General features: G+C 43.7%; 3 protein-coding genes across 14 annotated transcripts in view; 1 reads left to right on the top strand and 2 right to left on the bottom strand.

Moving 5' to 3' along the window:
* Positions 1 to 3,347: 3,347 nt before the first annotated feature.
* NFS1 (NFS1 cysteine desulfurase) lies at positions 3,348 to 14,177 on the bottom strand. Its single transcript, XM_055814066.1, has 12 exons — positions 13,907 to 14,177; positions 12,838 to 12,954; positions 12,266 to 12,349; positions 11,458 to 11,610; positions 10,331 to 10,424; positions 9,420 to 9,554; positions 7,834 to 7,991; positions 6,309 to 6,414; positions 6,063 to 6,144; positions 4,567 to 4,650; positions 4,351 to 4,440; positions 3,348 to 3,718 (listed from the first exon to the last, which is right to left on the bottom strand). Exons 1-12 carry the CDS (start codon positions 14,174 to 14,176, stop codon positions 3,655 to 3,657), a joined length of 1,437 nt encoding a protein of 478 aa, XP_055670041.1. The 5' UTR covers position 14,177; the 3' UTR covers positions 3,348 to 3,654.
* On the top strand, positions 14,162 to 16,899 carry ROMO1 (reactive oxygen species modulator 1). The gene is made up of 3 exons (XM_055814081.1): positions 14,162 to 14,286; positions 14,903 to 15,033; positions 16,708 to 16,899. Exons 2-3 carry the CDS (start codon positions 14,903 to 14,905, stop codon positions 16,814 to 16,816), a joined length of 240 nt encoding a protein of 79 aa, XP_055670056.1. The 5' UTR covers positions 14,162 to 14,286; the 3' UTR covers positions 16,817 to 16,899.
* Positions 16,900 to 19,047: 2,148 nt separating this feature from the next.
* The window catches only part of RBM39 (RNA binding motif protein 39), a 31,864-nt gene continuing 25,356 nt past the window's right edge, over positions 19,048 to 25,555 (bottom strand). For 9 of the 12 annotated variants that reach the window (XM_055814057.1, XM_055814058.1, XM_055814060.1 and 6 more), the window contains 5 exons: positions 24,449 to 24,481; positions 23,231 to 23,306; positions 22,959 to 23,064; positions 20,137 to 20,215; positions 19,048 to 20,048 (listed from right to left, as the gene is read on the bottom strand). In XM_055814057.1, the coding sequence (XP_055670032.1) occupies positions 19,948 to 20,048; positions 20,137 to 20,215; positions 22,959 to 23,064; positions 23,231 to 23,306; positions 24,449 to 24,481 (395 nt within the window). In that variant the 3' untranslated portion in view covers positions 19,048 to 19,947. Of the gene's footprint in view, positions 20,049 to 20,136; positions 20,216 to 22,958; positions 23,065 to 23,225; positions 23,307 to 24,448; positions 24,482 to 25,555 lie in introns of those variants that run through there. The other 3 variants (XR_008748767.1, XR_008748769.1, XR_008748768.1) reach the window with 2 other exon arrangements.

Below are 25,555 nucleotides of genomic sequence, written 5' to 3'. Positions count from 1 at the left end.
AGTTCCATCGAGCTAACACATCCTTTCTGTGTTGCAACGTGTGCCACCTGCTTACACATCACACCGATGGCTATAAGTAATATCCAGTAATTTGTAGTTTTATCGCACTGGGTAGGGTCAGCTGTCAGCATGCACCCCTCAACATAACTGAGAGAAGCAGGTGACTGAAGTCACCAGCAGTATCCACAGCCAGGCTTGGCCAAGATACACAACTGGGAGCAGGAGCACCTGCAGCTCAGAGCCTCACTCTGCAGCACTTCCCAAGCTGTAATAGCCACCCTGCAGTGGGAAGAAGATATAAGATAACAGAAAAGCAGCACTGGAGTATCCCAGGTCAGAAAAAAAACTAAGACTTTTCAGCTTTTGAGAACGTGATGAGTCACCACGTTGCTTTTTATCGCTGAAATAAAGTCTGGTGGAGAGACTTGTGACGTTTACTGTGTGGACCAGCAAAAAAGCCAGGACAAAACCACATAATCTTCAGCAGGCCTCTAGCCAGCGTCTGTACTGACTCCACAAAGGTGCACTGGAAAGCAAATCCTGATGCTCTGGACAGCTGCTGCAGATCATCATGTGTCCTTGCACCTCAAGTGTTCTGGTCTATGCTGCAGCTTAGCTGGGGCAGTCTGAAACAAATGTCTGCGACTCAGGTTACCTGCACATGTCTCCAACTGCCTCCTCAGCCATACCCCAGTTTTCATGGGAAGTAAATATATAGTTCACTCAAGATTAACAGAATCAGATTTACTGTAGATTGTATGAGGGGGAACAAAATCCTGGACTAGTTATTAGGAGCATGCCTAGTGACCAAGGGCACCAAAGAGGAGTTGGCAGCATGATGCAGTTAGGTACCAATAGCAGGGGGAAAAAGTGGCTCTGGAAAGCAAAACACTGGTAGGCAGGTTAAAAGACAGGGATCATAGGTAACAGTGTCCAATATGCTCCCCTGTAATATGCACATGGTGGAAGGCAGACAGTGCTAGAAAAGAATGGTATTTGCCTTTATTAGGTATGAGGAAACTGTTGAGAGAGTGCCAATTTATCTGTCTCCCCCACCTAAACTGAAAGTGAAGCAGGATGTTAAGTACATAATGGGGGGGTAGGGGTGGTGGTGTGGAATTTATACAGGATGCTCTAAAGTAAAGTGTGAGGGAACAAGCACCCATTGTGCCACTAAGAAGAACTAGCAAGTTTGAGTAAAACCCAGGCCAAGAGTTTTTTGAAAGAAAGCTCACACAGACTCCTGGTGTACGGGACCCCCTCCAGCACTGGCTTGGGGGGGTGCATGTTGGTTTTGTTCTACAGAGCTGATTTTTATTAGTAGAGAAGAGCACTGCGTTACGTTACTGCACGGCCACTTCACTGGCTTTTACAGGGTAACCCCAACAAGGCCCCAGGCGTTTGCCTCGCTTGCTTCACCTCCTGGGCCAGGCGAGCAGCCACCACCAGCACCCTGCTGAGCGCCCCCCAGGACCTTGGGTTTACTTCTTTCTGTCATGGAGAAAAGTATGTCCACTATAAATTTTTCCTCATCTTGCCATACAAGCATTCTCAAACAAACATTTCTTAACAGTGTGAATGAGTTTCCCAAGTCTTTATATATAGAACTGATGTTTTATATCTTAGTACATAAAAGAGGTGGTGAGAATCTTCAGGATCTGGGGCTCCCTCTTCTCAAAATTATTATAAATCTAAGCTATTTGAGTTTTTTTAAAAATTAGCTCAGATCAGCCATTGAGTTTGAGAAGAATGACTCACCAAAAGTCAAATGCTGACTTGATGCCAGAGTGAGTTTCTAACAGTGTTCACAGAAAACTCAGGAGTTCTTTCTCTATTCTCTAATAAAAGGCTACACTTTAGCCACTTACTGATAATGCTGCATAATTCAGCCAGAAAGGCAGATCCAAAATGACTGGAAGTAGCCAAGTTTAAGTCTTCTCTATAATTTTTTATCATCCATGAAACACAAAGAACAATTTCATAAACATATAGATCTAAAACATGCCGGCAGTGTTATCATGTGCTTAACCCAGGAAACAGTACATATAACACCTCTAAAACCTATTTATGCATATGGTAGTTTCAAAAATGTTTTGAAGAAATAGGTGCCAGCCCTACAAAATTAAAACTGCCAAAGCTAATAATTTCCAACAGAACAAATGAGGATTAGCTTTGCGTTATAGCCAACCAGATCCATCCCTGGTAACAAAAAAAAAAAGCAAACAAACCAAGCTTTTGTAACACAATCCACCTTGTGAGACTTAGCTTCAGCTTTTACGTTACATGGTTCATCTTCGAGTTAGATACCATCCAGACTGCAGGCTTACTGTCTAAAGGGTATATTAAATTCAGCAGCTAATACAGCATCTGTCAATCAAACTACTTTGAGAGCTGTCAGCTTATGCAACTGAAAAAAAGGCACTTTGTAATGCAGGGTTACGGTTCCTACTGCGAAGACCAACAAAGGTAAGAAAGGAGAAACGATACAAATTAATCTCATCAAACCCTTTTTAACAGACATTCCCCCAGCATTTGCATGGAACAGGAAACCGATTCCCATGCAAGTCTCTAGTGAGACAGAAGTACAGACTGTCATGCAGAGACAACTCCAGAGCCTCACGTTCCTGTCTCCAGGTAAAATATACAGGCTCAACTGGGCAAGACTCCCTAAAGTGATAGAAGCCAACAGCCCACAGGCAAACTCTTGAGTAACAGCAAAGGACTCATTACAAGGGGAGGAAAAAAACCCCAACAAAACAAAAAACCAGACTGCATTAAGACTTTATCTGCTCTCCCCCACCAATCATGTTCCAACCTAACTAGTGCTGCAACTGAAGCTTGCATATTCTGCCTATGCCACTCCCCCAATCATTCAACTTGTCTTTCCTTACTTAGAAAAATATCACATGGAGAAACACAGTGGAGGGGACAGCAAAGTGCATCATCATTGTACATAAACTGTGTAACGCTGAAGAATGTTTTAGATTAATGCACACTGGTCTGTACAAGCATCACCCAAAAAAAGGATAAAACCGAGGCAAAAAGAACACAAAATACTCAGTTTCGGGGGGTGGGGGCTGGGGTGGGGTGAGGGAGTTCTTAACTGCACGTACATCTCAACTCTGAAGGCACACAGCCACACTGAGGCATCCTTTTCCTCTAGAAACGCCAAGCTTCTTCCTATCTGAGAGTTTCTCAGAGTACAATGCATTTGAGCAACACAAATCCAGCTACAGGATGTCCGCCTCAAAATAGAAAGAGCAGGAGGCCTGGCAATAGGTCTGTGCCACAAACAGAACAGCTACGCAGGATGTTTTACACGGAGAAACAACCACCTCTCGCCAGGATTCCACTGGCCCAGAAGTAACACACTGATTTAATTTTCCTTATTAGAAAATACATTTCCAAATAAATTATGTTTTAGCATAAATTGCTGTGAATCAATATAAACACAGTGGGTGTTATATCATCCTGCCTTTCTTCAGGATAGTCTAAGAAGCCATAAATTAAACTAGTCTTTGTGATCAGAAAGGGTAGTTTTCCAGCCAAACTGCAAGTGTCAAAAAACGTAAGTGCTGCATAATTTGTTCAAGAATGTACAGAAAACACATTTTAATCCACATCTGCATCTAGTCCATGGGTAGTGATTTTTTCTCAGTGCTGACTCCATTTAATGCTTTTGAGGTCAATTCCATCCTGCACCATTTCCCAGAGGGGGCTGTAAAGAAAGGAGAAGAATGAGGACTAAAATGTACAGGACAATATCAAAAACAACCACCAAACAGACAGTTTCATCAACTACACAATAAATTAGGACATACCCATCTACCCATCTTCTTCTGGAGGTCAGGAAGCTTCAGACAATCAGTCCTCAACTGTGTCCTCACCCCAAAATACAAGAGGTGAGAGAGCAGGGCACCTCATTTCCTGCCCCCATTTTAGGCATAAACTACTGCTGTCTCTTAGAGACTGAGCCCTCACATTTGACACTGTCCAGATGAGCCAGGAGTCTTTCAGTTTCACCAAAAAAACCCCCCACCAACCTTATTGATACATAAACTCAGTAATATCACCTCTGGCTTAGAAACTTCTAGGTATTGCCCTACATCCTTGCCCTACTCATATTCTTTCCCTGACAAAGGCAGGATCTGGGAGAAGGTTTGTTACCAGGTCTGTTTCCTTCAAAAATTTCTCACTACTGTTAAAATCAGGCCCACTACCCACTCTGGCAATACCGCTCGCTTATATACAGACACCACCACATTTCTGAAGCAAACAATTATTTTCAGCTAAATCCAGCTCTTCAAATATTACCATACTGAAGTCTTTACATTCAGTAAGATGGCTCACCTCATTTCCCTCAGCCTCCTAACATGCTGTATGCACTTCTGCACCGTATAATCCACTTCTTCTTCTGTAGTGAAACGACCAATGCCAAATCTAAACCAAAAGAAAACCATTAAGGACTAGAATAATGTGCATATGTAAGGGTGGAACAAATCCACCACCTACTGCTAGCAGAAAAGAAGAATATTTGGAAGCATTAGGGAAGACCACTCCACGCACCTTATAGATGAGTGAGCCAAGTCTTCATCTGTTCCGATAGCCCGCAAAACATAGGAAGGCTCCAGAGAAGCTGATGTGCAAGCACTGGGGACAGGGAAAGCAGGCAAGTTTCAAACTTCTCCTCATATGCAGATGCTACACTGAAATAACACTTCACTAATCTCCAACAAGGAACAGGTCTTTTACAGGCATTTAATATTACTATGACCCTACAACAACCTGTACCAGCTTCCTCAGCCTCTTAGAAACCACCAGTGAATACAAGCAAGAAGAGTGGTATTTCTGCTCCTGAAGAATGGAAGGAGCGGGCATTAGAGGGGAATGAATATAATAAAATAGGAGCACAAAGTAAGAAGAGAGAACGCATAATGCAGGAAGAATAAATACAATGCCAAACAGAAGCAGCAAGAATGCAGACTAAGAGGTAGCTGAAATGAAAGCCATGAAAAAAGACAAAGGATCAAAGACAGAATTAGCCAGAGAAGGTAACATACCAACAGAAACATTAAAAAAAAAAAAAAAAAAGGCTTCACAAGCTGTTGTTTTGCAGCAAAACAATTAAATGAAACACAGCGTGCAGAGGAATCCAGAGCAAGATGACCTAGTTATAGTCATCACTAGAGAAAACTTCCATCTTCAAGCAGCAGGCAACACTGGTTATATGTTGTTACTCAATTTTTACAGGTAGCAACACGCAGCATGAACTGGAAAGCCATTTACAGCTCTCTGGTGTGCAAAGCAGAGCCTCAGAAGAGATTTTTAAATTACAGAAGTGTCTGGCTTCAGAGACAGTCATGTGCAGACTTGTTCTTCCTGTTCACAGTGCCAACATATTTCTAATTAAAGACACACTGACCACTTTGTTCCCAAAGGTTAGGAAAGGAGGGCATCTTGACACTCAGTTACCTTCATCACAACCATCAAGTTCATCTTAGTAACAGAAACATTACTCATCACTCCTGTAGAGCCAACAGAGCTCCATAAAAGCGTATTCAATTTTCTTTCTGCTTTTGCATTAAACACAGGTACTAGAAGCTAATTTAATTCAGATATTTGCCCAACTTCACTAGATTCTAGTTACTATCTGCCACTTGTGTGTAATCCTGCTGAAGGACAGAAGCTGCTCAAATGCTGGTAGCCTTTAGAATGAAAGCGTCACAGGCAGTTACAAGTCAAGGCTACTCAGGCTGCATTTAACCAGTCTGCAAGGCTAGCAGGTAGGAATTTTTAGGCTGTTATTTTCTGGTGGTTTTGGAGGTTTTTTTGGTTTTGGGTTTGGTGGGGTTTTTTTTTGCTTTCAGGATGAGTAAATTAGACCTTCATTTAAAATGTGCCACTTAAACACCATCTTAGAATGCAATCAATGTCAGGCTGACTCACTAACCAAATACACAAATACATGGCACAGAGGAGATCACTCCTTAGTTTGTACGTCCATTAGCAGATGTTATTTTCTCACCAAAACGTACTGCTATCCTCCCACACGTTCCACCTACCTTCCTGAAGACAGAGCCACATCTTTCAAAGCCATCAGAAGACTCTCCCCTTCCACATATGCAAAAGATAAATTGATGCATCCTACACACAAATAAATGAAATAGAAAAAAACTTCCATCAACTGAAATCTAGGGCAAATCCTACCCCACATGGCAGTACTTGCAAAACATGTAGCTGAAGTGCATTATTCAGTCATGGTCATTAACACTGAGGAGCTAAGGGGCTCTGGATCTTGCTAATGTTACCTGGATAGCGATGCTCTCTATCTCCATTCATAACCACATCAGGAACTTCAGTCATTATTTTTGTAACCAGTCGTTCTGCCAGTTGAGAGATTCGCTTATGGTCGTACTAGCAAAGAAACCAGAAAAGAGACCAAAATAATGAACGGTGTACAGTTTGACCTCACTCGAACTGCTTTGTGTCACCAGCCATGAGCAAACTGAAGTAGCTGGGTTTGCAGTTTGGTTAGACTAGGGAAAGAACACACCTGAAACTTAAAAAGAAACTGTCAAACTCTGCCTACTCTACAGACTGTTTTAGAAGAGAACTACCAGCTTGGTTCTAGCTAGCTCAGCCTTCAAAAATATTCCAAACCATTCAGAAAGATCTATATATACACAAGCTGCCAAACAGGCTTTCACAAAAGCACAGAGTCCTTTACGTTTAAAGACAAATTAGGCAGTGCATAAGACGACACATTTTGCAACAGAAGTGCATCTATTATGGTAAGTGCCCCTTATTTCCCTAGGAGCTCTCGAACTATACTACATAAACACATGGACTCACAAATTACTGTGAACTCAGCTTGGCAATGAGAACTGTCCACGTGCACTGTCTCGTTCCAGACTAAAAAATGAGGTCACTTACACTAAAAAAAACAGCATTAAGGTACGGTATCAGCTCTGGTGTAGAGAAATGGCCAGATGCACACATGCAATGCATGCTTATAAAAAGAGGGTATCTCAAATGTTACTTGGTGTACAAATGCCAGAACTCTGCCAGGCAAGGAAGAGAATCCAGATCTGAGGATCATGCAGAATTCAAGCTCTGCAGGCTCTCCAATCTTTAACAAGGCTTCCCTAATCACCCATCTCAGATGAAGATCTCTGCCTGCCCCCCAGGAAGAAGCTTGATCCTACATGTACGGGTATCTGGCTTATGCGTCCCACTGGCATTGTATTAGAGGATTTTTACATTCCAGCTGTAAGGAATGGATTGGTGCCCACAAACAGATGTAGCAGCACACAAAGGCTTAGTTAGAGACCAGACCTAGCAAATAAAAACTTTACTGTCCAAGCTAGGGAAAAAAAAAAAAAAAAAGTAGTAATTCTTAGTTGCAAAGCTGCAGTAAACTTGAACTTACATACATTTAACAGGTATGATAATGGACTCTGGAATTTTTATTTTTTTCAATATAGATTACACAAACATGGAGTTATACCATTTCAGAGATGCTGCTAATGCATGTGCACAGAATGGAGAGATGAGTGTAAGCACTTAAAGCTGTATTTTACTAGAACTGTCAACGATAAACCTGTTGTAGAAAACCATGATTCAAACCATTTCAAGTAAAAAAGAAACTTAAGAAAGAACTTCCAATTACCCAAAAAGTCCTTGAAAAATGTCAAAACATTTACTTAATGTTACAACACGAAAATCAAATTTAATTCATGCACATGGACACAAAAAGACCTAAAGAATCTAAGACTTAACTGGCCCTCTAATATTCTTTTCTGGAATCCAAAACAAATATCTCCTCCCACATACCTCCATCTCTTCCTGTGCCACTTCACATGCTGCCCCCAGGCCCACTGCCAAAGGAGTGGGCACAGTCCCAGACCGCAGTCCTCTCTCCTGGCCTCCCCCACTTTGCAGGGGTTCTAGCCTGACGCGCGGTCGACGGCGAACATAGAGAGCACCAACCCCTTGAAAACAAGGAAAGCTGTTTTAGTATGCACCCACCATTCTGAAATTATGCAAAGGGACTCCAAGGTTTGGAAACATTCCTTATTTCCACAGCAAACACATATTTGGACACCTCACTGGAGGAAAAAAAAAAAAAAAAAAAGTAGTGAACATATACAGAAGCACAGTATTTTCTAGGAAATGCTGTTCGTCCCCATCATTCGCATTTCTCTTCGCTCAGGCTCCCAGAGCTTTAGCCATGGGAGAAGCTCAGTTTCCACCAGCATGCTTTAGCCACCTAAGGAGTCCGTACTTCCCTTACTTCTCAATTCCTGTGCACAGCTGAAGTTCATCCCTTTACACTGAAGTTTTTATGTGCAGGTATTTCATTCATGTATGTTCCCTTACTGACTTCCAACCGAAAGCTCTAGAAGAACTCCTTTCTGTGGTTTACCAGGCCAGCACTAGTCCCAGAAGTCCTCTCCCATCCTTATTAGGGAGACTCATCAGTGGCACCGATTTCCAACAGGCAGATTAGATATGCCAGCCAGTTCCACTGTCTGCTCTCCTCACCTGTGAACTTGATTTCCATGTCTTCACGTGCCTTGGCATACCTAACAAGTAACTGTCACCACATGAAGAATGTTTGCAACTTCTGCTCATAACAAGTTGTGAAAATTTATGTCTGTCACCTGCTCAAAGTTACTGGTTGAAAACTTAGTCCTCATCCAGAGAGGACTTCAGCTCTGAAGAGAGCTCATGCATAAAGAGACAACATATTGAAAAAAATAATTTTGTCTTTTGTTTCTGAATAGCACACAGAATACAGCAAACCTGCTTTCTGTCTTTCTGCATCCAGTGTTACAAACTAAATTGATCGTGACAGTGATAATAGCTGAACTTTTACTATTTGGGAACCAACTAAAAAATCCATAGCCAGATTTTAAACCCCACTCCGCAAAGAAGATGCACAAATGGAGCTGGGGGGGGAAGAAGCCATTGGAAGTACAAGACAACCAAAATGACTAAGCATTTAAGCTTTCCAGTTACCTTTTGATCTCCCCATTGCAAGTTACACTCAGGACTAAACTTTACCGTGTAACCCAATCATTTTATTTCAACTGTTTCAGCATCAATAGTGCTTCACACCAAGCAGACAACTCCTGAAAAGCCACTCCTCCTAATACTGCCACCATTTTAAGATACTGTTTCTTCCTTCAGTGAAACGACCTCACAACCCACCTGCACTGAAGATCCGCACACCACAGCACAGCTCTAAGTCTGGCAGTGGTGCCTGAACTACTCCAAAATCAGTCCAATACCAGTCTTAGAAGATACTTCCTGTCACTAAGACAGGTAGGTTTTACTTCATACGCTGCATAGTTACCTTAAGGTAGGTAGGCAGGCATGGAAGCAACAATTCTCTAGAAAAGCATTTCAGTACGTACCTTTGGGCCCATAAATTTTATGGCCACTGATGCTCATTAGATCAATTTTCATGTTGTTGACATCCATAGGAATTTTACCAATTGCTTGTGCAGCATCTGTGTGGAAGAAAACCTTATGCACACGGCAGATCTCACCTGTAATAAACACACAAAAGCAAAAAAACCCCATGTAATCTCATCTAATGGTTATGATTCCAATGACTCCAACAATGAATCTAAAGCATCAGTTTATAGCAGGGACAGGTTCTAAGGTGACAAACGAAGAAACGGGCACTGTCATGTTTCTTTTACAGTAGTGTCTAAAGCTGCATAGGAGCTATTCTGGCTGGTGCCTAGCTGGGCACAGGTTTAGGCAGGTCAGCAGGTAAGACTGCAGTGAATTTCTTCAGTTAAGTAGTTAAAAAAGCCTGCTGCTGCTAAGAAGTAAGACTGCTTCCAAAACCACACCTACCAAGTTTAAGTACAAATGGCTGCATGGGTTCATGACCATATACAACAATACTGGGGGAGAAGGGGTGTCCAAGTGTGGTGCTCACCATCCCCTCCAGCCTCAAATTCTGCATATTTCTCTTCTTAAACACTACAAGTCCACAAAGTCTACAATAAACCATTATAGAATGTAAACTCAATTTGGCCAGTTACCTGTGCAAATTTTTCATCCATCAGTGAAACTAGAAACACTGCAGCTGATCTGTACAAGGCTATAATTGCTGCAATACTCACTGTAGAAGTACTATATTTCATCCTTATTTCCCCTTTAAAGTAAGTTTTCATTTGGGACAGCATTATTATTTATTCCTTAACTATACTACATCTAATTTGTTGCATCAGTAGCACTTGGGTATGAAAATATTAAGTAAAATGAAGCAGATGTGACATTAGTTGGCCTCTGGAAGCCACGGTGTACTTACCAATGTCATGAATTGGCTGCTTTACTCCTATTTCATTATTCACAGTCATTACAGAAACCAAACTTGTATCTGGCTGGAATGCATTCTCCAAATCCTGGTGAAATATTCATACAGAAGTTGTGACTAATGGCAGAAGCAAGATTCCTGTGTACACCTTCAATTTGCTAGCAAATCTTAACCACCAGCCTCCTAACTAGCACGTTATGGAGAAACCCCTTGGGTTCTGACAAACAGTCCTGGCAAGAACACTAATCCATGTGAAATTCCTGTAGGAAGAGGAGCACGATCAATTGCATTTCTGCATATCCTAACCCTGGTATGCACTGTGCCACCTGACTTGATTTAATCATGTCAGAACAGGCTTTTGCCATGTCTTGTATATTCCTCTGAACTATTTTCTTTAATAAATTAACCACCCACAAAACAGCTTAAGCCACATCTAGACAAAGTGGCTGGCTATAAAGGAACTGCATTATATACAAGAAAGCATTGTGCAAAGAAGGAGTCTGCCAGCAAAGTTCTCAGAGAACACAGCTAAGACTCCTGCGCCTGCAGGCCTAATCCCTCTACCCCACCACATACACACAACACCTCTCCAAGTCAGATGACAGGGCTAGAAATAAAACTGACACTGTCCTGTATTACAGGACACAAATCATGAAATAAGCATATACAACATCTAAATCCCAGGACTGCAGCCAGTACAGCCAGAAGGGTCAGTTCATGGACAGCAATCAGAAGGGAGTATGGTAATCACTGATGCCTTGAGTAGCTCAGGTCATGGAATTTCACCAGTGTCTCCTGCATCAAAGCCAGCTCCATCCTAGTCATGTACTGGGCTCTCTATAAGGGTATGCACAGCTCCACCTGCATGGGTGTGAAGCATGAAGGCACAGCAGGTGAACTATGGGATGAGAGATGAATGTTTTGGTTGAGAAAAAGTCTAAAGCAGACAGAATAGAATATCTTTCCCCAGCCGTGACAGATTTGACTGTGACCCATTCTACATTGTGATATTTACCATCCTTTCCTCTTTATCATCAAGAGGACACAAGGCCCTCTTAAGCATCAATGTGAAGCAAAAACCTCTTCTATTTTCACTTTCTTTCTGTCAGTAAACAACCTACCTTCAAATCTATAAGCCCATTCTTTTTAACGGGTAGATATGTGACCCGAAAACCTTCTGTCTCCAAGGAACGGCAAGAATCCAACACGCACTTGTGCTCTGTTTGTGTAGTAATTATATGCTTTTTTCTGGATTTATAGAACCTTGCGACACCCTGTCAGGCACAATCCATCAACAAAAAACCTGCTGTTAGATCACGGAAGAAAGCGAGCTTTACACAAAACGATCAGAAATAAGAAATCACTATTCAGATATAATACATTTGGATCTTCCCCGTTTTCCCCAAAGTGATGAATCTAAAAGGTAATGACATGCAATTCACACTACATATTTCCATCAGCACTCATTTTTCAAAAGGCCTGCAAAAATGTTAGCCAATATAAGTTCTAGACACTATTAAAATAAATACTTTTAAAAAAACATTTGCAATGGAGTCCTATACAATGACAAAGTCTGAACAAGCACACACTAAAGGTTAGAACACTACCTGATCCTAGTCAGAAAAAGGTTTGTGATCGACATCTCCGCTATATTTCATTATAAAGATTTTAATTACGTAAGCAGAAGGACTGCACTCGGTGCATATAAGGTAAACACCAAGTATTATACTCTGTCCTCAAAACCATGTCCTGGGCACTAAAACATCCCAGTATTTTCTCCACTTACGTAGTAGAGTACCACAAGGAATAAATCCAGGAACTTGAATATCTGCTAACTGGGCCAATATATTAACACCTAAACTATTGAAAAACGCATACAGTTCTTAAGAGCATAACCTTAACAAATAACTATCAGCATAAACCTTTTACCTTTATTGCCATATTATTTGATTCTGTTGCACCACTGGTAAATATAATTTCCCTTGAATCAGCTCCAATTAAATCTGCAACTTGCTGTTTAAAAAGAAATACAAATTTGACTTGTTAAGATAAAATATAATGAACTCATCAGAGCAAAACACATGCAAAATGTTTTCAAGAATACACCCTTGTGCCTGTCATAAAAAGAACGTAAACCCCAGTAAGTATTGATTCCCCCAAAAATGACAGACTCGCACCTAAGACTAGCAGAATGATAAAATATGGAGTTAGCTCAGTTATTGCAGCAGCATGCTTGTGACCTCAGGAAACCAAAAATTTTGAGGCACTTTCACCTTAAGTATTGGTTTCTGCCAATTGGTTTTCAGTTGCTCTAACCTCATTATTTTTTCTCACAACAAATCTGCTTAAGTACAACTATGCAAAGAGAAAGCTGCTATAATACAGCCCACAGAGAACTAACTAACTACAACAGCCTTATTGTTAATTTTGATTTTCTTTTGACACTGGCATTTGCTCGCCAGCAGGAAAACCACTATGACTGCAGAGAGCTGAAGACTCACCTGCCTTGCTTTCTCCATGGCAGCCTCACTCTCCCAGCCATAGGCATGGGTCCTGGAGTGGGGATTGCCGTAGTAGGCTGTCAGATATGGGAGCATGCTGTCCAGGACTCTGGGATCCTGCAAGACATGAACCACACAGCCTTAGAAAAGGAGAAGGAAAAGCATCTCTGTCCCCTCTACACCCCCCTGATCCCTCTGTCCCAGGATTTGCAGCACTTCTTCTGCAATGTCTAGATTTAGCTCAGGCCAGACCTTGAAAGCTTGAGGTTGTTACACCTTATATACAACACTGCCTCCAGTGAATACGAGCATCTGGCAATCACGTTCCGCACCCTCACACGTAACCTCGATCTGCCTCAAGACAACCATGCAAGAATAGGATTTTCTGGGCATACAGAATCACAGAATGGTCTGGGTTGGGAGGGGCTTTACAGACCACCTAGTTCCAACCCGCTGTCCCAAAGGACACCTTCCACTAGACCAGGGTGTGCCAAGCCCCAACCAGCCTGGCCTTCCAAGCAGAAGCAACACCAAGTCTTAAAAAGTCAGGAAAAACTACGCAGGTAAGCATCTCGATCAGATTAATTCCTTGCTGCCCCTAAAAGCAATACTCGTACCCGCAGCTGCTGGTGCGAGCTCTGCCGTGGCTCCCGCCCCGCGGCGGCCCCGCAGAGCACGGAGCGGGCACCGAGCCTCTGTACAGAGGCGGCGAGGCAGGAGAGCAGGGCCGCGGCGGGGGCAGAGCTGCTGCCCAGGCGGGAGACCGGCGGCGTCGGAGCGGCGCGGCTAAAAGGCCTGCGGCGGCCCGGCCTCCCCGCCGCCGCCCGGCCTCCGCCGTTACAGCTCCCTCTAAGTGACGCTGCTTCGGGCGCGGCCGCGAGCGCAGGGAGAACCTCACGCCCGGGAAGACGCGGCCGCGCCAGGGGGAGGCGGCGGAGGGCGAAGGCCGGAGGCCGGAGCAGAGGCTGGGCCTCCCCTGCCCCGTGCCGCCTGCGCGCCGGGCAGCGCCGTAGCTTCACGGGTCGAAGCAGCGGCGGCAGCAGCGCGGGCGGGGGAGACGCGCTCTTACCAGCGGGGTGGTGGCCTGCACGTCCATGTAGAGCGGCCTCAGGGCGCCGCCTCCATCGCCGCTTCGTCCCGAGGATGGGGGGGACGGCCGGGACGGTGCTCCACCGCCCCGCCCCGGAGCCTCGGGCGCCGCCGCCGCCGCTGCCGCCGCCCCCGGCCTGGGCAGCAGTTCTGCCCCCGCCGCGGCCCTGCTCGGCGCTGGCGCGACCATCGAAAGCCACCGAGAGGCGGGAGCCGCCCGCAAAGACGCCAGGCGCCGCCACCCCGACATAGCCTCGGTGCTGGGCGCACCCGCCCCTTCCGACTACGTCAGGGCACGCACCGGAAGCGGAGACCGGAGCGGGCAGCGCTGGCGGGTGCGGTGCGGCCGGAGGGAGCGAGGTACGGGCGGGGTGCCGGCCCTCGCCCCTCCCCAGGGGGTTTGCGGTGGAGGCTCGGGTCTCCGGGGCGGGGTGCGGGCGGCGGTCAGAGCACCTGCGAGGTGAGGCGGACGTGGAGGGCCCTGGTGCGGCGGGCGCGAGGCCTGGCGGCGGGCGGGAGGCGGAGGCCGCCCCTCCCGGGGGGGCCGCAGGGCCGTGCGCAGCCTGAGCCCTCGCCTCGGCCTCGGGCCCTGCGGGGCGGGTTCGCTGCCCCGCTCCGACGTCGGTGGCAGCTCCGGAGGACGGGCCCGGCAGCAGAAGCATTGCTACGTGACGCCGTGCGCTGCTCACGGGGAACTGGAGAGCACGGAGGGGGGTCCTAAACAGCTCTCGGAGACACAGCGGCACTCCCCGGAGCTTGCCGAGGGCGAAACAGGGCCGTCATCGAGGCACTGGCATTCCCTTCCTGCCTTTTCCTGCTTGACGCGTGAGGAGACGAGCCCAAAAGCCTGCAAACCATCCGACACTACACTTACGAGACGCTCTGAAGTGTGCGGGCCGGCTTTCCAGCCCAGTTTGGTTATAGAAGTGTTAGTCAAAGCAGTAAATCCATGTAGGTGTTTTGTTTTCTTTTCCAGATGCCTGTGACCATGGGCCCATACGGGCAATCGCAGCCCAGCTGCTTTGACAGAGTAAAGATGGGTTTCATGATGGGCTTTGCAGTAGGCATGGCAGCAGGAGCACTATTCGGCACGTTTTCCTGCCTCAGGTATGCTGAGGAAACAGCTTCTGTGAACAGGTCATGATACAGTGAGAGCCAGAGAAACGCTGCCACTGTGGGATTGGGAAGGGAGGTGCGGATCTGGTCCTGTGTCATCACACAGGTGAAACTTTGTTAGTGGCTACAAATTAACCACAGTTGAAGAGCCTCTTGTCAGCCCTAGCCTCAAATGAGAAAGTCTAATGGTGGTGGAGCATCACCTCTGGGTCAGCTGTGTATGAGGAGGTCACGGTTTCACTGACCTTTTCCTGCCGCTTGTAAGGGGGATTGCATTGGGAAGCTGAAGCTGGAAGATCAGCTCCAGGAAGAGCTGGATGAATTGGCTGTGCAGATAAACGTGTAGCCCTCTCCTTGCTCTAAAGCTTCCTAGGGTATTCTGCAAGCTCTTGGGTATGTGCATCATGGTTGCTTTGGGTGTCCCATCCCCCTGCATGGAGGCAATCACTTATATGGACCCCGAGTCTTAATTGCAAGAGTGTAGGCAGAGCTGTGGATGGCACTGGCACAATACCACTGTGAATCAGAGAGGGACACCTTTCCCCAGCACTCCCCGGCATGCTGGCAGGGAAACAAACAATGCTCGCTGCTCCAAGATAGCCCTTGCACTGCATACTGACTGGTTTTGGCACGCATCATCTGTGAAAAGGAATTCCTGAAATAAGCTCTTTAATATTTTGCAGAACGTTTTATGCTTGAGGTTTTTTAATCTGTGATTAAATATTGGCGATGATTTGTTGTGAACCTAAAAGGAGGAAAAGGCACAAAGTCTAATCTGATAGTTTAAAGAGTTTTCTGATCTCTCTCAGATTCTGGAGGGTATTTGGAAGTGGTACAATGCTAGCAGAAAATACAGATTTAAGGTATTCAGAAGAAGTGACAGTGGTTCTATCGTACTTGACACAACTATGTTACTTCTGCTGTACTGTTTTTGAGGGGAAATCTCCATGTTTAAAAATCAGGTGCATGAAATTCCTTAGACTGTATAGTCACTGCCGTGCTTAGAAGTCAAATATCATGAGAGCTTCCTGAGATGGAACAATTTATTTCAGTCTGACCTTAGGTAAGTGGGAACTGGAGAACAGAAATTCCTCTGGACACCTCTAGGCCTTTCATGTTTCTCTCATATTAAAATATGGTGTCAGCGGTGAATAGGAAGAGTTTACAACATGATTTTAAGTTGGTGATACGAAAACCAGTGCCACTGCAGCCAGACAGGATAGTAATGCAACAGCCTATCCCCTTTTTATTCTCTGGCAAGTCAAATATTTGAACAGCACAATTTTTTCCCCCAAAAAAATAAGGGTATTTAGGGCACTAGCAGGTAAAGCTGTTCCTGCTAGTGGTGTGGCAGGAGGGTACAGCATCAGGTGGTACTGCTGCAGGAAAAAAAACACACATGGGCCATTGGCGAGGGTCACTCAAGTGCCCAAAGAGTACAGCTCCTTACCCCACCCCCCCCACCCCCTGCCTGCTGTAGCTCAGGCACAGGGCACTGCAGCCAGTCTCGTTGTGAAGGCAGGAGTATCATTTAAATTTAGACTGAAGAGGAGGTATTTGATTTGGGCATTCAGTCTGCATGTATCAGATGTTTCCTGTTGCAGATCTGTTGTTACCTGTCAGGCTTCGGCTTTTATGTAATTTCTTTGTTTTTCTTTATCTCAGGATTGGCATGAGAGGACGAGAGCTGATGGGTGGAGTTGGCAAAACCATGATGCAAAGTGGTGGGACCTTTGGGACATTCATGGCTATTGGTATGGGAATCCGCTGCTAACCTGGCACTTGGGTTTTATCTTGGAATGCCCCTGTCCAGCCATTCCTTCTCTGTACCATAATAAAATCTTTAGATATCTAGAAGTGAGAGCTCTTCATGAAACAGTGAAGCACTGTCTTCCCTGCTCTTCTGACTGTAAACATGCTTTTAACCAAATTTCTACTTTCCTCCTATCTCAGTCTCATGACAATGAGAATTAATAATGCATTGTACTATGTTAAAGTTCCTATTTCACAGACATAAGTACAGCACACACGTTTCACCCTTTGGTACTCGGGCAGCTCAACTTCCCCATGTGTCAAGGTGGAGCTGCTCTGGCTAATTCAGATCAACTATCAAATTCCTGTCTTACTGCAAAAATAGGGGGATTGAAGCTTATCCCATTTCCAAGTGCCAGGTAATATGGGGCAAGTGCCCTCACAAAGAGCAAGGGACCCCAGAAGGACTTGGGCAAGTCCTTCTCCAGCTGAAGGCAAACTACAGCAGCCTGGACACTTTCCAGCCAGCCTGGCAGCACATGGGTGCAGGAAGCAGCCACGGAGCAGCACAGAACAGGTACAGCTGTGTTGCCGGTGCTGGAAACTGTTAAAATTGCTGGAAAATGGAAAACTGCTTGTGTCACATGACAGGTAATTAGTGATGAGTCACAAGGATGACTTCAACACCAGACATGGGAGAGGTACTCCTTGGTCAGGCCTTGAGTGACACCTTTCCTAAAGCTCTCCCTTCAGGACTAGCTGTGCTGCAATTTGCTGTGCTATTGAGCACAGAAGAGGACAGCCTGACTGCGTTGCCTCTCACAGCTCTGAAGGTCCAAAGGGTGCAGTCTCGCACACCTTGTGAGGCGAGGGGCATGCTGCTGTACAGCCCTTCTGGAGAAGGGATGGGCAGAAGTGGTTGCAGCTGCCTCCAGCAATAGGAACTTGCAATAGCTTTTTTCCATTCCCTTAGCAAGGGCAGGGGGCTTCTACCTGTAGGAGACCTGCTACTAGAAATGAGGTTTTCTACAGCCTGCCTTAACAGGCCTACAGGGTGCTCAGTGCTTCCCAGGGAGAACAGATGGTTATTCCCTGCATCTCTAGCACTGCCTACAGCATAACTATCACATTTAGTGTTGCAAGCCCCTATTATCTGCCTTTTGAAACAAGGCTTCTCTTTGCTCCTTTGTTTATGTTTAAGGATAGGACAGGTTAGCAGCAGAACCTCAACCAGCACTTATACAACCTTTACTTGGTATGAGTGCCATCCTCCCAGTTTTTAAGGGAGAAACACAAATCTGCCACTAAAAGCTTGTTCTGTTGGCTGTCAGGTTGACTTCGTAACCCCTGAGAAACTATGCCAATCATCAAGCCAAGCAACACAGCTGCTCTGGAACAGCTCAGGTTTTACTCCAGCTGGCACAGATGGATTTAATACTGGCAACTAAAAAAATATGGGCAGACAAAAGGGGAGAGCAGCTTTGCTTGGCTGGCTTCAGTTTTGTCGCATACATATTCTTCAACCAGTATGTTCCTGCCTCCTCCCCACATCTGCCTTTATGCTACACCTAGTTGCCCAGACCCATTTTCTCCCATGGCTCGCTCCTGGACTACTGGAGATTGCCTCCTGCCATACTGCAGCTCAGCCACAGCCACACCCCCCCAAATGGACACTCTCAAGGCCAGAAACCAGCCACCACCACATTCCATCTCAAAGCACTGGCAGCATCCCTGCATAGCCCCCTTTCACCCACCTGGGTGGAACATATACTGTCTACATCTTTGACAAACACAGCTTTTGTTAGCCACTGGTTAAAAATGACAGAGAGGTAGGGAAAAGGGTACTAAGAGGGCAATCCACTTGGGCAGGCTTCCCTACAGAAGCCAGACTAAAAGCCAACGTACCTCGCTTGTACTTCATACCTTACTTGCACATCCCTGTAATTCACAACCATTCGAGAGGGGAGCAGAGGCAGGCAGGGGGGAAGTGATCTCTGTTTTGAATCTGCAGCAGGCCCAAGAAAGGGCAAGAGCTGTCAATGGCCCAGGCAGCAAGAAAACCCACAGGCCCTTCACCACCACTTCTGCAGTATGCATAGGGTTTCAAACAGCAGGAACCAGCTCCTGCATCTCCTGAAGGAGTAGAATTCCAAACACCCACCCTCCTTCCCAAGCATCTTTCGCTCACCTCCAGTCTACAGCGCACACTGCTTAGTCACATCAGGAGAGCAGAGAAATACAAGATTCATGAAAGCCTTTTTAAGAGAATTTTATTTGAGTGGTTCTTACAAAGATTGTTGCAATATGAAAGTCTTTGTTTGATAGAAATATCAAGCTGTCTTGTCAAACACACTGAAGTAACCCAAAAATATATTTCAGAGCTCACAGAGCTTAAAAAGAGCAAAGATTATATGCAACCAGAACAAAACATGTTTCTGTATTTCCTACCAATTTTCAGACTCTACTGAAATCCTTCAACTGTGCCACACCACATACATAGAAACTTACTGGAAATGCAGAGATTGTTTTGTTTGGAAACTTAGACACACCTCACACAGTATTTACAAAGAAACTTTTACAGATACATTAATCAAAAGTTACCATCAAGAAATAAAACCCTTCAATCCTTCTATTCTTACCAATTATTCAGCACAGAGCAAGCTGAGTGGCTGCCTAGAGTCAGCTTTCAGTAGCCTTTTGAATCTTCTATTTATACAAAACACTAAGTATGTCCCTTCATAAAGTCTGTCTCTGATATTAACCTTTAGCAGATCACCTACATTTAGTGAAATGTAAAATGTAATTGCTGCATTAAAAGAAAGGCTTGTGAAACATTAAAAATGTCATCATGTCCCATCTGCCTTTTACAGAGAACTTGTTTTCTATTAGCTACTTCTCAGTTCCTACAGATCACCTTAGTCAATGTACAAGAATTACAAGGCAGAACAAGAAGTCAACAGCTTTGTATACAGTGGAAATGCTAGTTAGGGAGAATGAACACACTGCATTTCTGCTTACTTCATTTTATTTTTAAAGGTAGCAGGAAGTGTACACAAAATGACATTAAATCCTTTCCTTTAGTTTTATCTAAATAAAAGATAACTCAATCTTCCTCCAAAAAATAACTATGTACAAAACTGACTAAATCCATCTTCATCGTCGAACAGGAACCAGTAGTTGGGTTGCAGTCATAGAATCTGGGAAAAGGCTGTGGTATGTTGGAAGAGGTACATACGCTGCTGTAATCATTTTACCTGATCAGAAGATAAAGAAGTTAAATCAGCATTTGGTCATTCCTGCAATTAATCAATCAATGCAGTTCTCTACATGAAATCCACTCACCTGCAAACCACCTCCCATGCAACGCATTTACAGCTGCAATGGCAGCAGCAATTGAAGGACATTTGACATACACGTTGCCCTGTAATACAGAAGTGTTAAGAGTCTATTAGAAGCTTGAGAAACACCCCACAATATCTGTTCTCCAGACACTTCCTTGGTGTGGCTGCAGTGGAAGCAAACCCGCCTCGCTATGCTCCTACTGGCATCAACTGATAATGCAGAATAAGCATGAAAAAATGGGAGTAGTGGACAGTTTTTTTTACTGACTGGCATTACCATACATCTTGGCATTAAAATTTTCTAAATAGGATTTTGCAAAACAGACCAAACATTGATTTCAGATCAAGCTCACAAATAACTGATTCCTTATTTGGTCGCAATAACCCTTCCAATGGCTCCTGACTGCAAATCTCGTGTGAAACAGGGAAGTGCAAGGAGTTTGGCTACCTCTACTGGAGGCTAGCCATCAAGTCCTGTAAATCACAAACTTTAACCACAAATGCTTAAATAGATATGCGAGTTCACAGCCTGGTTTTCAAATAAATGCGTTAAGCACTCCCCATTCCCTGGGGCAAGCACATTCAGCACTTCAAGGAAGACTGGTACTGTAAAAATTCTCCAACATGAAAACTTTAGTATGTATCTCAGTCCTCTGTTCCAGTAAAGCCCAAGATGTATCTAACATGAATGACAGACTGATCTTTTAACTTCAGCAGATATCTGAAGTTTTCTGTCTGCAAATTAAGCACTAAAACAGCCTAATCCAGAGTACTGCAATATTCACATTCAACAACTGCAAGATGTACAGATGCTCACAGTAGTGTGAATGCATTTTCCTGGCTACCTACTTAAACATAGACTACTACCAGTAATTTTTGAATCAGATCAGATTCCAGCTGAAACGGATTTTACAGGAAAAGAATATGTTAAGAAACCAAATCCAGCTTTCCCTTTAGCAGCCTTCACCAGCCTGTACTAACTGTACAGTTAGAAGTGCTAACTCTTCTCAGTGCAATCTAACTCATTCCTTCACAGGGAGAAACATGAGATTAGGGGCTCATGGTTAAGGGACTAAGCAACCAACACACGCAGTTCTGTTCTGTCTCCCCTGCATAGGCATCCAAGCTGCTTAAACCTTGAAATGAGATACAGCAACATTAAAGCTCTGTTTTCCTTAACATACCACAGTGTAGACTGGTGTGGTACATGAGACCATGTATTCAGCTGGGACTGCAAAATTTTACCCACAACAAATTACACCTTCATGGCTGATTACTGATGGCCCTTAGCCTGGGAAGTATGGCTGTCTGGGAAATAACCCTAAAAAGATGGGTGATTAAACACTTAAAAGATAATATTACCAGAATCTAATCCTAGAAAACAGCACAGCACAGTGGAAACTTCAAATACAGTGTTTTTAAATATGTGTGGGTATTTTGTATCTGGGTCATTGCTATTCTATATGAAATCTGTTTTGTCACAGTAACAAACAGCTAACTCATGACATAGTAGCTGTAGGTGGTTTTTTTTTTTTTCTTTTAAATCCACTTGCTAACATGAGCCACATATGCAGCTCTATGTGCTCAGAACCTATGGGAGGTATGTTGCGGGCTGTTGCATTCTTTGGGGTTTGGGGGTGGTGGGTTTTTTGGGGTATGTATGTTTGGTTATTTTGTTGCTGGGTTTACTTCTCCCCTCCCTACTCCCCCATCTGCTGAGGGACACTTTGTTTCCTCTAAGACAGTAATAGACTAAGATAACTGTGGGAAAGGTTTCTACCTCCCATTAGCCCAGATTAAAAAATGCCAGGGAAGACTGTATGTTGTTTTATGTACTAGACTGCAGCTCATCTCTCATCTAATCTCTCGGTAATCCCCATTAAAGGATTTCAGGTGACAGGAGTCTTCTGTAGAAGCAGCACAAGATAACAAAGGTTTCTGAATGCCAAGTGCATTACAGAGCAGAACAATCCCATCTGAGCAATACTGACAAGGACAGCAGTGTAGATTTCAGCCTTGCACAATCAAATGGAACACAACAGAACACTTCCAAGGTCTGATGGCTGGAAATTAATCTGACTACAAGAGCATTTGAAACCTGTGCTTCAGTTTGGGCTGTAAATTCCATATAAAAAGGGTTCTAAGCCAATCTGTATTTACAGAGCTTCCACAGTTTATATTCCAAGAGCTGAAGTACAAGGGAAGAGATAACCAGTCTGGGGATTGCATAAACAAAGTGAACACAGAAGAAAAATGTATTAGCCTTTTTAAGATGCAGGCTGAAGAGTCCCTCAAACAGGCGCTAACCTGTAACTAAGTCTGCATCAGTAGCCCTTTTTCTTCTCCTCCCTGTTATAACTGCAGACACTTACACTACTAGCGAGCACAACTGTTCGCAAGTGTGGTATTATTAGGCAGGCATTTAACCACATCTTAGGTACGTTGGAGCAGGGTGTCCTTTGTGCTAAAGCCTGTCTTCTCCAGAAACAGAAGAAACTGGAAGTCCCTGGCTTTTGGGAAATGCACAGCTTAAGGGAGAAGCCAAATGCCAGAATGAAAGTGGTTGCTACTCTTCAGCCTGCGTTTCCACAGTAATTTCAGCTGTGTAAAACTCTAAGAGGACTGCAGCACCAGAAAACTGCTCTCATATCTGCATTCAAGCTACACACAATGGTTCAAAACAGGGGGGAACCACCTATGTTCTGCAAAAACTGCAAAGCAACTTCAAGAAATTTAGATTCAGTTTAGAAAAAACCCCCACAACCCAGCAGTATTTATTATGCTCCCTCTATACACTACAAAGCAACAAAACTCTCAACATACCTGAGCTGAGTTTTTGTCTACATAGATGTGGATAACTCCTCCATGTTTGTTACACTCCTCAATCACATCATCTTTAATTTCTGTATCCCAGCCAGCTTCTTCTTCACTATAGGGAGTGGAAAAAGAAGAGGACAAAGATGGAACTGTTACCACTTAAACAAAACCCATGCTAAAAGTCATCAAAATAAGCTCTGCAACATTCCGATTCCTTTCTCAGATGTTAAAGTCATCAACAAATGCCAAACAGAAGCACACAACGGTAAATCACTTACGTTTGAGGATTAAACATGTTGGAAAGCTGAAAGCACTGTGTTGCAAGTGGTTGTACGGAAGCAGCTGCAGCCAGAACTGTTGTAATAGGAAAAGAAAACAGTACCAAATCTAAGAACCTGCTATGCATGGCTCCAATTTAAATCAGTATCTTTACCTATTTTTTAAAATCCCAACATTCAGCAGTAACAGCGGAAGTTTAAACAGAAAACAAAAACCAGGAAAGCAAAACTCATAACTAAACACTACATATTATAGAGAAATTTTTAATTGATCAATGCAGAAAACAGCACAGATGCACTACAGTTGAAGCTGAAAAGTGATAAGATAACCCCAGGCACTTTTTCTGCATAGATTTTCAGTATTAACATTTAAACGCAGATATATGCATCTTCACATGCATCTAAAAATTCTGCCCAAGTTGTATGCCAGCAGCACCTTTAATTTTTTTCTCCTCTTGGAAGTCAAGCAGCAGCTCAGGGTGGAGTGACACCACCCCATTAGACTGCACAGGAGTGACATAACATCTTAGAGAGTTCTCAAAATGTATTTTAAGCATGTTGAATTATCCTTCAAAAAGTGTATCTATACTTTTGTCCCCTGGAAACGCGTAACTTAAGAAATACTTGACGACTAAAATTTTAAACATTTTAGCTGTAGAACAGATTGATACTCTTCCCCAGTAACTGTGAAATTATTTGTCATTTATTGTTGCTCATCACAGTACATCTTATTAAAGATAAGCACAGTCCTACAGGCTGCAAGCTTCTCCTAGTTTAGTTGAAATAAGAGTCACCTTCTCTGTACATGTGCATGCATTAAGGTTTGGCCCTCAGAGTAAGATGATGACTAATCCTGGGACAATAACACCAACCTCCTGATTCTCAAATGACTCCTTTAGTCCCTGCCCTGAAGGCAGTAAAAAACCCCAAACTCAACCACACTAAACCCATAAAACCCACAAAAATACAAACCCACACATTTTCTAGGACTAACATATGGCTGGGGAACATTACCAACACTGAGGAAATGCTACAGAAAGGCAAAAGTGTTTTCACATACGTTGTTATTTTCAGTCAATAATCAATATATAGTATGATTGCTACAGACAAGTACAATACAGTTCCTCGGGCTGCTGGCAAACTATACCAGAAGCATTTAATTTATAGACATCTGCAACAAGAACTACTTGTGACAGGTTATATCAAATGCTAGTTTACCTTCATTCTGCTGAGATAGTCTCGTTTGCAAATCTAAAAAAAAATATACAGAAGTTGATTAGTGTGCTTTCTAGCATTATTGTATTACCTGTCAGCCAGGTGGCTCAGCTTGTATTTTTGTGGTTAAGAGGTTGTTCAAGTACCTCAACCCACTCTCACTGTTCCTCTCTAGCTGTGAGTAGTTTCACTAGTTTCAACTTCTCAGATAGAATATTCTGTACTTGACAGAAATTCCAAGACCAAAGGTAAGCATACTTTAAAAAGAAACAGTACCTTAAAAGGAAAGACATGACCATGTCCTTTAATTCAATACTATCATTTCCACCTTGCCTTTGCTGTGCTTGAACTCTTCGTAAGATGTTATTTTGTTTCACAAGAAAGTAATTACAGAAATCCTTACAAGCATTAGACATTTGGCATCTTTACCAACAGAAAGCACTTATGCACAGTTACCCAAACATGACATTTTGAAAGCAGTTATCAAATTTAATTTTAAGTAGATTAAGGTAGTATTTCACCTGTTATCTTTTCATATAAATGTCGTAACAACATGAGTTAGTTTGGCATTTTTCAAACTCAAAACATATTCAAATGTTAAGAACATATAATTTGCCAAGAAAATGCTAATTACTTGTTTAATAACATACAACTGACTTTCTACCTACTTCCAAGTATATGACTCCAATACTTAACATCTTTAAACCACAGAAAAATTCAGAATGCAAGAGATCTTAAGCATGAGCCTCTTCATTTATGTTCCAATTCAATCTACACAAACACAAGGAGTCAGAACCATCACCTTAATTCACTTGTTTAGCAAGCAGTGAAGTGCTGGACCCCAAGTAAGCTTCCAAGCTTACTGGGAAATACCTGAATGTATCAGTTATCAACTTTCTAATAAAGCCTCCTCCAAAACACTGGGGGACCAACAGGAGTGCATCTTTTTTGCTCTAAGTATTAGGCAGTGAGAGTCCCAAAGACAAGTCTTCCTCAAAGTTGCCTTCCCTAGTGACTTGCACAGAAAAACACATACATACTCAGAACCATGCAGAAAAAGTAAGAGATGGAAGGAACAAGTTCTGAAGGCTGAGCTGTAGCAAGAATTCG

The sequence above is a fragment of the Falco peregrinus genome, chromosome 9 (genome assembly GCF_023634155.1).
Source record: "Falco peregrinus isolate bFalPer1 chromosome 9, bFalPer1.pri, whole genome shotgun sequence".
Classification (NCBI taxonomy): Eukaryota; Metazoa; Chordata; class Aves; order Falconiformes; family Falconidae; genus Falco; species Falco peregrinus.
The sequence above is the reverse complement of the archived record's forward strand: the minus strand, read 5'-3'. Positions and strand labels throughout refer to the sequence as shown.